Genomic DNA, 19,066 nt, shown 5'->3' with positions numbered 1-19,066 from the left:
CATAGGATGTCCTAGTAGTGGCGGGTATAATCCCCGTGGACCTCCTGGCATTCGAAGCAGCTCAGATATAACCCGACAGGATGCGACAACCATCGAACACACTAGAACAATACAGACGTAGCAACAACGATGGACAGAAGAAAAATCAGGTGAATGGACGCGACTACTAATAAAAGACCTTAGACTGTAGACCAAAAGGAAGTTTGGAGATGTAAATTTCTAAATTATCCAGCTTCTGAGGGGCACGATTACTTCCGACGGTACCTCCAGAAAATAAAGAAAGTACAAACACCTGAGTGTACGTATTGTGAACACGACTCAGATGATGTCGTATACACGTTTTTGGTGTATAACCACTGGAGGGGTTTGAGAGAGGAAGTAGAGAAGACTGTAGGCAGCATAAACCCTGATAATATCGTCCAGGTGATGCTGCACAAAGTAAAATGGTGGCAACTGGTTGCTACCTATACACAAAGAATTCTTAGGCAAAAGAATGTAGACGGCTGCCTGGTATAACGATATCATGAAAACGTAACAACTTACACGGACAAACCCACCAACCAGAAGTAATATCACAGTAGTTCCTGGTTGGACGGAGATGATAGAAGATGGCGGTTTGATGGGTATACTACGGGAGTCCTGTATCCATCAGCTCATCTGGTAAACTTCGTTACTTGGATTCCGCATTTATTAGAAAAAAATTTGTACTTACACATACATACATACACTTTTGGTTCTCATATCTATTTTTTTGAAAAAAAAATGGATTTTTTGAGTTTAAGATGATGAAAATTCACTTTTCTATTCTTTTATTTTATTTTCCGATGACGAAAAAGCGGATAATTATGACATTAATTTGGTAACAATTGTCTACTATGAAGGAAGAGAAGTGATAAATTTCAGTTTGAACGCAATTTCTGTAGTAATCAAAGTAAAAAGTGAAAAATAATAAAATTGTTGATAGGAAAATTAATATCAATATTATAAAAGCGTGGAGTGCTTCGTATTACTTTTTCACAAGAATTTTGTCATTTTTAAATAGATGTGAGTCTGATTTCTAGTCCAAAGACTATCCGAATGATTTTTTCGATCACTAAAAATTATTCGAATGTGGATGGGCTTTTGTATAGGAGGACTCAAAATATGCAATGTTTTCATTGCGGAAATGAAAAGGATTCCCTTTCCATTATTCCTTTATTCCCCATTTTCTTAACCATTTCACTGCGACACTCTTCTATAGTCGGGCCAGTGAAGCTTTTCCGGCTGTACCCATTTTAATACGTCTAGACGAATGTTCTGTGCTTGCAGATCATCCCTAAAGTCGGGCGCAAGATTTTCTACACTGAGTTTTGCAACTGATAGTCCCATAAACATATTCTAATAGATTTCAGAAATTATTGATAAACTAATACTAGCAGTGAAAAGGTTAATAAACTCAACATGGCTCTCTACGTAAGATGGACAGTAGTGTTTCTCGGTGGGTCTCTTATGTAGGTGACTTAAATATAAATGTGGTACGTGTCTCTAGAATATCTCAGCGGTGCCCAACCTACGGCCCATGGACCAGATCCTGCTCACGAAGAAAGAGGCTCAATTCGACCTGCGAGCGGGTTGAAACTAAAATGTTACATCATATAAATCATATAAAAATATAGTTCAAATTGCGTCGCATTAAAGTCTTTTCGTTAGATAATTTGACGTTTATTTAAATGCAAAGACAAGTACAGAAATTTTATTTTAAAATATTTACTTATCGAGTGATTAATTGAATGAGTATTATTCAATTAATTTTTTCAATATATTATTTATTATTTAAAATAAACTATATTATGATTAAAATTCATCACCAATCACCTTCCGTTAGGCCTTAACGTTGAGATAGAGTAGAAAGTTATCACCCCAAATAATGTTAATTGATTATGAGTGCCGTGCTTTCCAAGAGAAATAGACAAACTTGTACTTTTTTGTTGCGCAAGGGAAGAAGTGCTTGTCTTATTTGCTAAGAAAGTGTTTCTGTAAACATAATATTATGCGAACTTACGATACCAAACAAGTTTTCATATAAAACTGGCTCAACAGTAACTATAATACTGTTATAATTCAAACTTATACTCCGCCATCTCTACGAATAAACTAGTACCAGCATAAACTACTAATAAATTATTGTTTTGAATTATAGATTTCTGTACAGTTCAAAAGACTGATACTGTTTAAATTCTCATAGATGTCACTTGTCAACGTAATTTTATATGACGGTTATCAACTAAATGGGACACATTATGAAGTGTAGAGGTAAAGAGAACCGTCTTGTATGGGGTATTAGTTGAAAAAGTTGAAAAAGCAACAGCAAATTATAATACGAAGACTCGTCAAAATAGCGCTAGTGTAGCAAGTGAAAATGATATGAATTTAGCAGTTATATATTTTATGTACGTTACTACTTTCAAAAAATAATTTAATTTACTTTCCTAATATAATTGTTTGGCGGGCTCTTTTCAAAATTCTTCCACTTACTACTACAGCGCCACCGTAATTTGCTTCCTTTCAACAGACACTTTTCGATACACCGAGATGGTTCTTCTTACCTCTACCCTCCATATAACACATCCCATAATTATGAAAATTTGGACTACAATGAAGTAAAGAAAAGCGGAGAAAATACGCGAACAATGATTAGTTTAAAAGAAGATTTTCATAATCAAGTAATGAAAATGTTAGATACAATCGCTCTATTCATATGAAAGACATAAAGCGTTCGTTACACCAAATTTTTATTGTCTTCTTCATTCTTTAATTTAAGCAAAATGCTTGTTTTTCCTTGTATCCTTTCTCGTTGTCGCTCCATCTCTTAGAGGGTCTTCAACGTCTCTAGCTATTTTAACCATTGTGTCGTCATTCATTCGATCTATGTATTCGTTCCACTCTTTCTTCCCATTATCTATTCGTTTATGTTGTCAATCTTACAAATTCTTTTAATGTTCTCGCTTCTCTCGTTGTAAAAAAGTGTTTTTCCAGCCATCCTGTGCACTATTTCCATTTCGATTTTCGAATAGTCTCTTTGTGTTCTATGTGTTCTGAATTTTAATTGAAAAGCAGAACCGCGATGTGTATACGTATCGTAACATTTCAAATTGCAATATAAATATTATTTACTAAAATTGCAATTTTGCATAACATTTCTGTAAATCACAATAAGAAATACAAAATTAAAACTAAGTATTATGAATGTAATTTACATGAAAATAATATGTGTCATGTATTTGTATATCGGACTATTGGTATAAACATGTGGTAGGTATGTGGTGAAAGCTTATTTAAGGTCGGTGTGATGATTCATTATTTTCGGATCGCAGTTGCTTAATATTAACATTTATAAATGTTTAGTGATAATAAGAATATCTTTGAGTTTTTGAAATTTGTGATTAAGTTCACCCTAGATTACTAATTTTATTTATAAAAACTTATTCCATCTCCCTATCCACTGATTGGGAAATTGATACTGCTGGGTATTGCGTTTTTAAGCGTGGCGTATTTTCATCTTGCAAATCGCAATCGCACAGGAGTTCCTGGATCAGGGAATAAATTTGCCAATGAAGGAATCCATATAATGATCGTTATTCAAATTGCTCCAAATAAAACAACCTTTTGAAAATATTATTCTTGTCTAATTCGTTGATCTATAGCACTAATTTTGTCGATTAGCTGAATGTTGAATGAAAAATTGTACATAACGTCTTCACATTGGCTCACTGTGAATAACTAAATACTCGAAGTATCTGGCTTTACCTTAAACCAGATCCAGAAGGTAAAAATTATTACTTTTACTCTGGTTCTTATTTTTTGATTTTGAATTCATTATAAAAATAGTTTGCCTATATGACTATAACGTTCTAGTTCAGCTGAAATTTTTTTTATTGAAAAGAATTTCTGCTTTCGAGTTTGTTTTTAGTAGTAACGAAACTTTTGATTGAATTGAATTGAAAAAACATTTCGCATACCAAAATAATTCATGTCTGTAGTAAAATTTCTGGAAATGGGACGATATTACTTTTTCAGCTCTTGTAAATGTTGATAGTCTACTTCTTTATTTTTAATGGTTTTGTATAATGTTGGTACAACATTAACTTAGTAGGACCTCAAGATTTCTAATTGGGGATGTATGCATGGACTTTAAGATACTAATACACGTGAAGTATTGAACTCCACACCCCATGTCCAAACGAAAGTCTTTCTACAAGCCAACAGCGCATAGGTAGCCTTCTTTATTTTGGTGTACACGGGCTCATGTTAGAGCAGCTCCTAGATAAATCGCCGCTTTAGAATACGTAAGAGTCACTTCCAATGTTATAATTGGGGAATTGACCACATTGTACCTTTTGGTACAAATATGGAGCTTGCTGCTTTTTCGGTTTAATCTTTAGCCTTTTAGTCTATCACCATCTGTTGACTTATTTCAAAGTCCTTATCATGAAACCTAGCGAGTAGGCGGTTTTTTCTGGGTAAAGAATAATCAAGTTGTCGTCGAAGACCCTTCTATACAAACCTGGAGAGTAAAGTCACACTCTATATTTCTATATATCAGAAAATATTGCTCACTTAAAGCAGCTCAGGTATTTTATTTTTTTATGTCATTGGTTTAATTGTTTCAATATTCAATAAATAGAATTACTATTTTCTTTGTTACCTATTTACAATATTGGATACATAATTATTGTTAGTTATTAGTAATGGTACTCCTTTCTCCCAAAAAATTGTATGAGAACCTGCTGAAATTTTTTACAGATACGATTAATTGAGAAATTCTTGGAGCATTTGTCTGAAAATATCAAATATTATTTGTTACTCCTATGCAAGACACGTCTTTCCAGAAAAATGGAAGAAACCCTCTGTTATACTGATACTAAAACCTAGAAAACCTAAAACAATCGTTGATTCTTATGGACCAATCTCACTAACTTACTCAATATGTAAAGTGCCCAAAAAAATAAATGACAAACGACTTGATGGATACTCGAGAGCAGAAATCTTTTAATCCTGGAACAATGTGGTTTTAGAAAACATTGATCAACTCTTGGTAACATCGTGGAATTAGAAACTTTATTTATAAGGGTTTCACATTGAATGAGAAATGTATTGCCATATTTTTCGATATTCATCGGGCATTTGACAAGTTTGACGATATCATATATTAAGAACTATGAGTGAATGGAACAAAGATACTGCGTAGTTTTTATAAGAAATAAGAATTTTGCTATGACAATAAGCACACAGATATCTGAAAATAAATGACAAGGGAATGGGACACCACAAGGTTCCTTAATAAGTACAACAATATTCATTGTAACCTTACATATTACTACAGATAATATAAAAGCACCCTTCGGAGAAGTTATATACACTGATGACATAGTTATTTTCTTGAAAGGTAAAAATTTGACCACAATGAATAATTTTCTCCAAATTTTTTTTGAAAGCAGAAGAACTGGTGTTAGCTAACAGTTATTCGTTTCTGGGCATCTAAAACTTACCGCATGCTATTTGGCAAGAAAAATGAGTACCTTGATTTGTATAACTAATTTTGGGATATTCTATGTGGCTGGAAATAATTTAAAATGGTAGTCGTCATTTTGAAAAGTGTTATCGTTTTTTCCCAAGTGACCAAATAAATACAGGTTACTCACCCTGTATAATATAACAGTTTTTCTTTTTCTATATGTAATTCCAAGTATTTCTATAACCTGATTCTTGTCCAAACAAAACACTCTAATATGTTATAGGTATTTCATATTAATTTTTTCAACAAAATTTTATTGCAGATGTTTCACCTTGTATCGGAATCTACGTTTGTTAACCGGTTCCTCGAACCCTCCAAAGTCCGAGTAGTTGGTTTAGTCTTCGTCATCGAATTTTAAGTAATCACAAGTCTAACGATTTACAGAAACGCACTAGCTCCGTTTGTATCAACTTAAAGTTACTACTTTTTGGTGTTTAATTTTGCCACATTTCCACTACGAAAACGCTTATGTATTCATCGTCTGGAAATAAACTAGTAAATCAAATTCTATATTATATATAATATTGACCGTATTTCTTAATATTACTATCAAGCGCCCAATTTGAATATTGAACTAATTAGAACAAGAAACTAATATATTGGGGATTGCAGCAAAATTTGGAAAATGATAACTCTTTATTAAACTATAATTCCAAGAAATCGGGAAGTATTTTTCTCATCATAAGGGATCATCAATTCACTTTGAGGATGAATTTTGAGGTGCTATGGTACGAGTTAAATTCATGAATTATGATCAACATTGAATAAGTATATATGTAATTTTTAAATTCGTTAAAAATTATGAATTATGTAAAAATATTAAGAAATACGTAGGCTAAACAATGAACAAATTTTCACTATATCATCACATATCTAAGGTAGGTAAACTGATATTACTCTTCTCTGTCACCAGCAGTAAGTGTGTTTTTGATGTTAAGAATATTATTTTTATTTTCTATTTTTTTCAGATTGAGACCATGGAATCGGATCACTTCTCTTGATAATGGCTCCAAAGTGGAAGCCAAAACGTCGAGAATTTTTAAAATTCCAACGCGGTTCAACCCGTAAACCTAGTTCTTTTGTTCATATATATTTATATATATGTGGCGATGTATTGTGTAACAAAATGGCTGACTTTCAAATTGAAATATCATTTTGGAGGTTTGTAGCTAGATTTTATTGTGTATTTAGTAATTCCAATGTTTTATTAGGAATATTTTATTTGTATCTTCCACAACTTTGTGGAGATACAAATGGAACATGCATCATTTCGTAATGGGAATGCAAATATTCTAGATGTTTTGCTAGAGAAGAATATGTGGATATTTTTTGAATAAAATTTTCTCAAAAACAAATATTCTAAAACTGTTGAAATTCATAGACCGCAACGGTTTATTAGTTTATTACAATTAACAAAAAAATAGGTTTTCCTTTTTTGCTATAAAAAAAAATTTGATGACCAGAAACTAAGCTTCCATTTACTTTCTTTGATCAACATTTACCTGTTATGTTCTGTCCTTCTATAATATAGTCCGAATTGGTTGAGTTCTTATGCTTGATGCATTTTTGATGCCATTATTTACAATATTCACTGATACTGGGTGAAAATTGGGATGTGGTATTACCCTTACGATAGATAAATATGATAAAACTATTTTCCGAATTATTGGAACGGCTTGTTTCTATGAAGATTGAAATTGTTTCATAATAGTAAATTAATTGAAATAAAATTATTGGGATAAAATCAAAATCAAAGAATTAACTATTAGAATTGTCAATATCGGCCAGTCCACAACTGAACATAAAAGTATTATGAAGTTCTTGAATTACTAAACGGACAATACCAAACACCCACCTGCGTACATAGCTTTTATTCATCGATAGGAAAAGCAATACTTGTCTGGGCAATTGTTTAGTGCGAAGTTCGACTACCGGCAACCGGAATTTATCAAAATCATCGGAGTGTATCCACGGCACGGCGAAAGACCACTTTTAGTCGAGTTCATAGTTCGTTGTAGTTCGGGTGCCTTTACGTTTTTTTGTGAATACATTTGCACATTTTTATAAAGTTTTGAAGCAAAATGGCAAACAATAGGGCTGCTAAAAGCGGATTTGCCGCCGAAGCTCAACGAAAAGTAAGTAATTTCCACTATTTCAGGATAGTAGTGAAATTATTAATAACAGGTGGTTGATTCCTGACTATGGTTTTTTCACCATACAATGCGGATAAGCGCATAATACTATATACTTTTTAGTCTTTTTGTTATAACAAAATTGAAATATCATTGTCTAATTATACGAAATGAATATTATTCGATAAATTTCAATTCAATATCTGACCAATTAAACATTGGAAGAATCTTGCGTATAACTGAACTGACGATCTTCAAAAACAACTTTTAATTGAACTCTTATACTAGGTTGTTGTGAATTTAATCTTCTACCAAAGTTAACACCCTTGACCTATATTAATTGTGGTTTTGTATGGTATCAAAAGCAACCTCATTACTATGAATTGGGTTATAAATTTTTGTTCTTAGATAATCGCTTTAATGGTATTAAGTTATGCAAGAACCAACAACTCATCAGTCATTTACTCATCATTTGTTAGATGAAAAAATACTATTTATTGACCATGTGTGAAGCCCAGGATTATTGGAATGTCAATTACATTTAATTTTTTACCAGGTGAATGGATTTGATTAAGTTAAATAGTGAATCAAAAATATATTGAACTTAATTTATTTTTTTATCTTTTAATTATGTCCATAAATCTATAGTCTAGTTTTATGAATGAGGGTGTAATTAAATGATGAAGCTTTCGTAATTTATAGGCGTATCTCTTTTTAGTAGACTGTTAAAATATTTTTACCTGAGTATTTTCGTATGAAATAACATTTGTATAAATATAATGAATACCTATATCAGATGTATTTTTACCCAATTTATTTGTTTATTACTTTCGAACAGCTGAAAAAAGTGCAATTTTTTAAATGTTTCATTTTTCTACAAGGTGTGTTAAGAAGATTGTGTTATACTGGTTATAAGGGTATAAGGAATTAAAATTTTAACTTTTACACAACTTTACGTTCATGTAATTCGATAATTTCATAAGTTGTACTGTGCAACTTCTACAATTTCTGTTCATCTATAATCGTATGATTAACTGTCTTAGCCCTGTTTTCAGGCTTCACTTAATTTACAACATCGAAAAACAACTGTTTAGCATCATTCATTCCAAAAGAATTATTTTTTCTTTATTCTTCTCCCTTTATCTGTGTCCATACATATTCAATCGGGTTCGTAATGATATGGTGGAGATCTAATCACCGTCAATCGCCGATTTTCTGCAGTTTAATCAATAACGGGGAAAAAATATTCTTTTAATTCTTTTAATTTAGCCAATAGTAATTCTTTTTAATCACTCGGTTATAGGCAACTTTTCTAATAGTCTCGAGTGAAAACTTGCATTATCCATTACTATTATACATTTCTGAGGAAGATCTATCGTTTGTTCCAACCATTGTACCACCAATCATTTGTAGTCACGGGAACAAATATAATCGAAAGTTAATATTTAGTCTATCGTAAACAAAACCGTTGCCGATGTGTACTATTATCAGTTTGTGCCCTATTTCTGTTGGCTGATTTTAACCAGAAGACTTTCCTTCGAAGTCTTTTTATTTCAAATGAATTTTTATTTGGAATTTTGGTTTTCCTGGACCTTCACTTGCTGTTTGAAACTCGCCACATTTCTCTTCTTCAATAATTCTGTAAATCGTATATTTCCCAACACCAAGCTTACTACTAACTAATTCTACTGTGTCATCAACACTTTTACATACATATTTGTCTGTAAATGATTCAAAACAATTAAATATTAATGCTTTTTCATTTCAACTGTAAAAGTATCGATTTTCTTGACGTTTACGCGGCCTTTTTAAATTTTCCGTAATCACACTATAATTCACAATAAACTGTACACTGCACCTTGCAAGTAGTAGCTAAACTAAACTGTTGAGGATAAACAACTTGGACCTCTTTACTTTATGGAGAAATCGAAAATCGTAGTTTTGGTGAAATTTGTCGGGGAGAGATTTTTGGAATTAAAATAAAATAAAAAGTAAAATTTCTGTTGGCAAATGGGTACTTACAGAACTTGTGATCAGGCTATATCATCTTTAATATACAGGGACTTTGATCACTTCAAACCTTGTGCTATTTTTCTGTAAAGGTTATAGTTACAAAACATTTATAAAAGATAAAACATTTTTATCAGCTCAGGTACAGTTATGAGAATTTTAGGAAATATTTATATTATTTTGCAATAACATTATCTTCAGGTAGATATAAACATCTCGTAATTTGACAATTGTGACAGAACTTGATAATATTGTAGTGGAGACATTAAATGGTGTAGGTACTGATCACGAACTTTAAAATGTCTTATTATATGTCATAACGTCTTATATATTTACGCCTGTCCTATCACCCATATTAGATATTTTATAATCCTCATTTTTTTATTGCTACATATCGCAAAATTACATAAACAAAATCTTACAGCTCTTTAATTTAATGATGTATTCAAGATTATTAATAGCTTCATTCGCGGTAGATAATTTGAACACATTCCAAATGTATGCTGGATATCTTCTGGACGTGGACATGAATGCGCATGATTTGTTCAGAATATGTTCAGAACAAACATTCCTCCACGAACGATTCATGAACATCTAAAATTATAATATGAATTCAAAACTACTTAGGAGAATAGAATTTATATAATTAACTAGCCGAAGTTTTATTCTTGATATTTGTAAGTGTAAAATCAAGTTTTTTTTAAATACAATTACGTAGAAACTCCATGGGTTAGAGGTTATTTCGTGGTAAATATCACAAAAAAATGAATGCTCATGCGCCAGATTGAAAATCCTTACCAATGACAATGTCTATGAATCTGGTGATAGAACATGTTCAGGATATTCACTGCGAACCTGTCCCTTTAAGCATCCACCCTCGGATGGGTGCGAAGAAGGACATTGCACCAACCCCCTGTCATTTCGACAGGTCCTTCCTTCGCGTCACGGTTTCGCGCGTAGACTCCTTACTCTCCTCTGAGTTCTATGGGTTATTCTAGGAAGTATTATATTTTTGTTAAGAGTTAGCCTGTTTGGCTCTTAGCTTCTTTCTGGACGTCTTAGTTGTGTGTGTTTTCGCTGCCTCGGGTAAATCCTTTCCAACTTTCTTCGGCAAGTAAACATCTAATCTGAGTGGTCATTCGTCTTCTCTATAGCTGTCCTCGATGTATAACTCGGCACTTGAATATGAAAGGCGGAGTTACCGTGTTGGGGAGTGTCCTCTTGTGGGTAGACTCTGAAAACCTAAGATCTTGTTTATTTGTATTTTTGTTTTTTGTGTTTTTTTTTGTTTTTTAGTGTCTTGTTTTTTTTTGGGTGCGTTGTTTTGTGTTTTTTGTTCCTTTTTTTGTATTTTTGTTTTTTTATATAATAACCTAAAATAACCTACTTAACTTATGGATCCAATTGTCTTCTCGGCCTCCCGTATTTCCTGTAATCTTCTCTAGTGTACCTGATAAGTTCCCTTAATTCCTCATAGGATGCTTTGCCAGCTCCTCAAATAGCTTCTCTGTCCTATTGTGCATGATGTCCAGTACTTTTGGCGGTTTCCTATATACATTTAGTGCTTGTCTGAGCATTATGTTTTGTTAAGCCTGTATTTTTTTCCTGTTTGTTTTGTTTAGGTTAGGTTAGGTTTGTTCCCATGCAACCGAGGCGTATGTCATAATCTGTATTATTATACTGTGCAGATATACACTCGTGGGCAAAAAATAGACTCAGGCGACACCTCTTCAATCGCAATTCACTGATAAAAAATCGAACAAGAAATTAAAATTTTCTTACTAAAATCTTAAAGGTGTTAGCTTCAAAACGCTTGTTCACAGTAATTGGAGGTAAAACCCTTATAAAATGTTATATACCCACCACAATCAGTTAGCTATCAAACGCCAACTGATACACATGAGTCAGTATGCTGTTTTCAGAGTTTACCGTCGTTATCAAGACTGGTAACTTTGATCGAAGACGGGGTTCCGGAAGAAAAAGTTGCACACCCGAGAGAAATGACCAATTGCAGCTAAATCTGATTGGCTAGCGTAAGGAGGCATGTTTATTTTAGCCAAAGTCACGTGGTGATCATGTTTCGATCACGAATCGATTGTGTTTTCGGTTGCTTTATTTGTTAAATGGATTTTATACAAATCACACTAAATTTGAAGACTGAAACGTTAAATGTATTTTATAAGATGTGATCTGTACGAACACTTGATCAAGACTATTACGCTGTAATACCTTACCATAAGATAACCATACTTCCGATTTCTAAATATGGTTTAATTTTTAACTTGAAACCTATAAATTATTTTTAATAAAAGAAAAAAAAATGAATGATGTAGAATATTTTTTTTAACTAAATATGCATTTTTGGTTGAAGCTATTAAAATTTTCCACTACTTTATATTGCGCACTCCATATTTTTTGTTAATTTTCTCGTCAGTAGTTTTATTATTATATAAATAATTATTGTTCATTTTATTAACTATAAAATCGTGTTTTTCTTGATTTTTTAAAGTATATTTGTTCACCTTAAGTCTCAAAAAGGTACTTTGCGTAAAATATCAATAATTCCGAAAATTTCAACTTATTATTTTACTACCAAAATGGCCGATTACCTTAATCTCCCACTTGCACTTGTCGAACTTGACCTAAATTTAACTCTGTAGTATGAACATATAAATTACCCTCGAGAAATAATTTGTTCAGTTGAAATTGACTTCGGTGTTTACTTAAACTCCAAAGATTACATTTCAAAATTCGCCATATAAGCAATACCCGTATGCTCGACATACATACCTTATTTGGTTTTGACTGCAAATACTCAACGACATTCTGACGATTTGTTGTTCGTATCTACCGAACTTGTATCTAATCTGTGGTTAGTTTTATTGCTACAAAAGTAAAGTAATTTTTTGCATTAGTATCATTTTGTGCAAAGTTATTCTAAGCAGTTGGGTGTTAAAAGAAGTAAATATGGTCAACGACAGAGCTCCCAAGAGTGGATTGGCGGCTGAGGCTCAGCGAAAGGTATTAATGTTTTTTAGTTTCTCGTATTGATCACATTTTTCTATTATTTGAGTAATTCTAATGAACATGTATAAAATTATAATTCGAGTTCAAACACAGGCTAAATGTACAAAATTTCATTTTTTGTTAAAAACTAATGTGTGCATACAAATTATAGAAAAATAATGAATAATATTAAATAATTTTTCATATTTATCACATTAAAAAACATTTTGAGAATGTACATAAGATGAATAGACACGTAAATTTTATGGTTAATTTTCTCTTAAATGGAAATTTTGAAATAACCATTTCATTTCATTTCATTCCATAAATAAAAAATAACAATTTGAAATCATATAGAAATAGAGAACGAGACATACTAATTTGAAGACAAAAATAAAAAACAAATAGATGAATTTCAAGCAAAACTATTTTTATTTCTTTTTCGTCATAATTTTTCTTATTTTAGTTCTCTTTTGATTAAGTATTTTTGACCTACTTCGGTCAAATTATTACCAATTATTTTTTCATTTTATATTAAAAGAGACTTATATCAAGACGAATCGTCAAGAAAAACTTATAAAAAGGTCCAAGATGTAAAAAGTTGAAGAAAAGTATTTTTAATACTCACCTCTATATTGAACCATCCTTCTATGCACTTTGTATAGTGATTTTTTTACATGCTTTTTGAATACACTAATCAATTTTTCTGTTTATTGTTGTTAAAAATTCTATTTTTTTGTTTAATTTGATCAAAAATTATATTTTCTAATTTCAATTTTGAAAAAATTGGCGTTTCTGAGTGTTTTGTTAAAAAATTCTCTTTTTTAAGTTATATATTGTGAAAAATTCAATTTAAATGTCTAATTTGGTCAAAAAATATAAAAGTTTAAAATTGATTCTGTAAAAGTGATTTTTCTTTATTTAATTTTGCAAAAAAATCCTTTTTCTGGTTTAGTTTGATCAAAAAGTATCTTTTCTAATTTCAATTTGGAGGAAAATTGGCTTTTCTGAATGTAATGTTCAAAAACTCTATTTCTTAAGTGTCAATTGGATTTTAAAGTATATTTTAGTTCAAAAATAGTTTTTTAAAGGTAAGTTTGATTGAAGAAAAAAATGTTTTTTTCCTGTTCAATTTTTTCAAAAACTTTTTCTGATTTTGGGCTCTCAAATTTTCTTTTTTCTAATTTGTTTGCATCTAAAATTCGTTTTTTTGATTAAATCAGTCAACATTACCTTTTTTAGTTAAAATTGCTCATAAATAGAATTTTTCTAGTTTATTTTCATGGAAAATTTCCTTTAACATTAATTTGATAAAAAATTGTACTTAGAAATTCATTCGTTCGAAACCTCATTTAGTTAAAATCCAGTTTTTCTGATTCAAAATTTTTTTTCTAAACTTATAATTTTCCAAGACATCGTTTGCTTCTATATTGATTCCATCTGCTTTTCATAAATATAAATATATTAGGCATTCCAAGTAAAACACGTATAAAACCAACTATTTGCCGAATTATCTAAATGTATTCATTCATTTAGCTGCTATATTCTTTTATCAACAGGCGAAACATAATTGACATAACAATAATTGTTTTTAACATGTTTAATAAAGAAATCATACGTGAATTCTAGTTGGTTAAACTATGTCGATTGTATCACGTTTTTATTATCTTATCAACCAGCTCTTCGTGTTATTAAATAAGGTCATTCGAACGATATAGTAAACAATATCAATTCAAATTTAATATATTATTTTTGCGTTTTAATTTATGTATATACAGAATAATTATTACTATATGAATATTATAATATTTCTATTCAATAATATTATATAAATTTCTTTAACTTTTAACTTCCTATACCTCTTTATATGTTTATGTTAATTTGTTCATTGTCTTGGCGTTTCGATCTTTTTCATAATATGTAGTTCTTAAAAGTACTCCTTTCACTGTTTCATTATTTACCAGCCATCTGTTAATGTTTTGTTGTTTTTCACCTATACTTTCATGTTCTTTTTCCTTGGATTCCTTATTGTTTTATTGCCTTACTCCATTTTTCGTTCAATTTCTTCCCATGACACTTGTTTAGAATGTTTCATCCACTAGCTTTTCTTTTATCATTTGTCGAGAATCTTTTGTTTCTAGTCCTAAATATCTTCACCATAAATTTTCAATTTTAACTTATTTTTAAATTCCTTCTGTCGACTATTTTGTTTATTTTCTATTTGTATCATCAAATATATTTTCCTTGTCATTATGATGCCATTATTAGTTTCTGTCCATATTTTTTATATTTTTCTATTGTTTTTACTTCCATCGTATCCATGTATGTCTTTGCTATTGTCTCCTCTCACAGTTTTCTATTATTGGTTCCGATTTTTGAATTTTTCTTTTTATTTTCATGTTTCACTTTTTGTTTACTTCGATTTTTGTGTTTTGCTGTCACTAAATAGTGATCGCTATTTATCTATTGTCCCCTTTTTGTTGTTAAATCTAAAATTTTATTTTTATTTCTTTTGCTTATTAACATGTTATCTATTATAAATTTCTCATTCCCTGACTTCTTTTGTATAGCTTTGATACCATAATACAAAGTAGATTTGTTTGTGCCAAATAATTCTAGAAAGCGAAAAAAATAAACCCGACATTAGTAATTAATCAAATTTAATTTTTGTGTTTCTTTTTGTTTTATTTGATCGCAGACTCCAGATAAAGTGGCATGTTTCCTTATATTTCACGTCCTTATTTTTCATTTCATCTCGTTGTTAAGTAGGTCAAGCTCCTGGAAAATCAATAACTGACGTCACAGTTTTCAGAGCTTGCGAATAATCTGTATTATCCTACAAATCCTTTACTAACCTTGATTTAGTAAACTGTAGTGTATATATGCGTAATTTTTTGAAAGTATGACAAGTTTTGACCGTAATATCTCTGAAATTATGCGAAAAATGAATGTATGTTTTTTGAAAATAATGTTTGTTTCTATTAGTAATAATACTGAAGATATCAGAAAAAATTTTGGAATAAAAACTACGTTCAATTGTACCACAAATCACTTATCATTTACTGTTATGGACTAAGTATATGCGTTGATACTAAAAATACCATTGCTTGTACAAGGTGATGTCATTTTCTCAATTTAAATTTCCATTTTATGCGTTTTGAATGATCATAAAGGACATTCTTTATCAAGGGATCAAGAAAAGGATCTGTATAGTGTCGTTGAAGCAATACGTTACATGTGATGGAACGATTGGAATTGTTTTTTTTTGGGGGGGGCATATTATAGGTGATCCAAATACCTGGTCTGGTTATTTTCCAACCTGCTGCAAACATTTTAAAGTTTTTTGAGACTTCCTAAATTATCTAACATGAATCTCCATTTCTGTCTGTAGTATGTCGTTGTCCAATTCTTTTGGTAGGAATATCAAGATCAAAATTACCCGATATAACAACTAAATAATAAAGTCAATGTGAAACTACTTCTGATTATTTAAGCACCACCTTTCTATACAAGAAATAATATAAATCTTTTTAATGAGTGTCTGAACCACCCTAGCTTCGTTTCTTTGGGTTGGACTCGAGAAAGGGCAGGAAAATATATCTTGAGGGAACTCAAAACATTAGATGGTGTGGATGGCGGCTATGTTGCCTCAATTCAATAATTTTCGCTTGTGAAGGTATCGAAATAAAAACAATCATTCCATAAGATCCAAGCAGAAGTAAAAACAAAACACTTTTTTGAGAATTTGACACACACTAATCGAAGCTCACCTCTTTTAGAATATACCCCTTAACGTACAATACATTGTGAGAACAAGAACCCCTAGATCTCATTCGATGGTGTAGTCAGTCTTATATAATAAGAGGATTCATGAATATGGAAATAATAACTTTGTTATAAAGAAATTAACTTCTCTTTTTCCATAAGTCAAGTCAAGTCGGTAACTGGCCAAAAAAAGAGAGTTGTCGAAAGCAACTCATGACACATATGATATTGTCAACTAAACCTCTTCATTTTTAAACTTCACCCTTTTAACAATAAAAGAAACTGAAAATTTTTTATTCTTAGAAAATTCGTGATTTGTTGTTGGTCACTTAATGGTTAATTTAATCTGTGTTTAAAGGTATCAACGATTCGCTCTCAAAAGAGATCGTGCCACCAACGATTAAAGTACTTGTTTTTGAAGTATCCCGAACGTTTAGTAGGTAATACTTGTTTGATGTATCCGTTTCTATGATTTTGGTGTCTATTTCAGCGGTTATTCAAAATATCTTTTGTTTTTAAAAATCGAAAGATTGTTGTGCTTTTTTCTAGTAAATAGGTGTTGTATGATATCCATATGTTATCACTACACATTTTTCAAATTTTCGAATTTAGTTCAATGATCATGGGAATTGAAAAATGGAAACACACAAATTTTAGGGAAAAGATACGGTAAGAGTATGATAAACAACACCACGATGATCAGCATGAATCTCTATACATAGACTATTGATGATACGAGAAATCGATTTATCACATCTATTTTATGCGGAAATATTAACTTCCGGAGATACCGGAAGTGGCCATTATCTCAGGAAGGCTAACAGATATCGAACCATGGATAACTTTGTTCGACAGATCTCATCAAGATCTATCTGTGTGTGAAGTAATGATGATTAACGCATGCGCAGAAGAGTTTTTGTGAAATAAGTATGCTAATGCGTCATTTTTATCAAAAAACTCAATGTAACCTAACCTAACCTGACAAAAATTACTAAATTTTCATATTATCTATTGATTTTTCGTGAAAATAATGCATTTGCTTCCTTCTTCCTCAGAAACTCTTCTGCGCATACGTCAATCATCATGACTTCACACACAGATAGATCTTGATGAGATCTGTCGAACAAAGTTATCCATGGTTCGATATCTGTTAGCCTTCCTGAGATGATGGCCACTTTCGGTATCTCCGGGAGTGAATGTTTCCGCATAAAATAGATATGATAAATCGATTTTTCGTATCATCAATAGTCTATGTATAGCTAAAGATACTTGTAGAATTTAAGAAATAATTCTACTAGAATAGAAAGCATGGTGAAGAAGGGTTCAGAAAATGGGCGTTAGGGCATTAGAAGATAATTTCATACATGCAGATGAAAAAAGAATATATTCATCTGGGTCACCGAGTATTTATTCACATTCTGCCTGAAACGTAGTAATTAATTCAATGAAGAATTTCCTACAATGTGTTACAAAGATAAATTTTATTTCCGTTGTTATAACCGACGGAATATATATTAAGCATTATATTAGTCTGTGGATATTTCTGGGAAATTTAGAGAATTCTTCACCCATGACACACCCGGTGTTTTTCAACGTGTAATTTAATATACTATGTCTCACGATCATAGGCATGTTTAGTTTATATGGAATACTGTATAAAAGTGTTTATCTTATATAATGGCCGGTACTAAGGCGTGTTAAAATGGTAATTTGAATACTTTCCATAATTGTAAAGTGGGTAGGAATAATGATAGTGAAAAGTACGATCACAATTTCTCGACCTCGATTATTTGATGTAAACTTATTAATGTTATAGTACAAAACACCAAAGTAAGTCTATAACATGCACATTAGTGTTTCATGGATTATTAAAAAATTGGGAAGACTTGTTATTTGCTTGTTTATTATTGTATGTTTTGCTTCCTTGAATATACATTACCGGACAAGAGCTTCTGCCCACCCTATAGTTTGCGTGATACTTAACAAATAAAAGCAATACGATCGATTGTGATAATTATATTTTAAAAAACATAATAAAGATAATAATATAGTAATAGTGAAACTATAATCTGTGATTCTCACATATTTAAATTTTTTAATCAAAGTGAAGTGGCAGTAGGACACTACTTTCTAACTTCCCTATCCAGCAACTCAATTGAGATTGACTACGACGGGCAAATTATTACCTTTAGTACAATCTTCCTTTCCAATTCCTTTCAAAGACTGTTTGCATAGCTTCGAGCAGTGGGATTGTTGTCATGCTTGAAGAAAAATTTTCTGCCCTTTCTGCCGGCCAAGACAACATTCTACTATATTTTTTCAGCTTTTTCTCTTCAAAATTCCTCCAATATTTACTAGATCTCCAGTTGTCTTTCTTCCAAAACATCCCCTAACCATCACCTAGCCTCCGCTCTGTTTTACAGTCGGAATTGCACATTGCACAATTTCCATTCTTTATTTGGCCTGCGCACATATACTCCTCTTTTAAACCCAAAAAAACTTAAACTCTGACTCATCACTCCATAAAACTCTTTTTCACTCTTCATGCGTCCAGTTTTTATGTGGTCTAGCCCACTGAAACTTCTTGATTTTATTTTGA

The 19,066-nt window shown here is 31.2% G+C and overlaps 1 protein-coding gene across 2 annotated transcripts in view; it reads left to right on the top strand.

Annotated features, from left to right (window-relative positions):
* Positions 1-7,436: 7,436 nt before the first annotated feature.
* The window catches only part of LOC130445770 (myophilin), a 38,394-nt gene continuing 26,764 nt past the window's right edge, over positions 7,437-19,066 (top strand). The window contains exon 1 of one of the 2 annotated variants that reach the window (XM_056781623.1): positions 7,437-7,689. In XM_056781623.1, the coding sequence (XP_056637601.1) occupies positions 7,636-7,689 (54 nt within the window). In that variant the 5' untranslated portion in view covers positions 7,437-7,635. Of the gene's footprint in view, positions 7,690-10,919; positions 12,718-19,066 lie in introns of those variants that run through there. The other variant, XM_056781622.1, reaches the window with a different exon arrangement.

This window comes from Diorhabda sublineata, chromosome 6, assembly GCF_026230105.1.
Source record: "Diorhabda sublineata isolate icDioSubl1.1 chromosome 6, icDioSubl1.1, whole genome shotgun sequence".
Taxonomy (NCBI): Eukaryota; Metazoa; Arthropoda; class Insecta; order Coleoptera; family Chrysomelidae; genus Diorhabda; species Diorhabda sublineata.
Note: the sequence above shows the minus strand (reverse complement) of the source record. Positions and strands in the feature narration are given on the sequence as shown.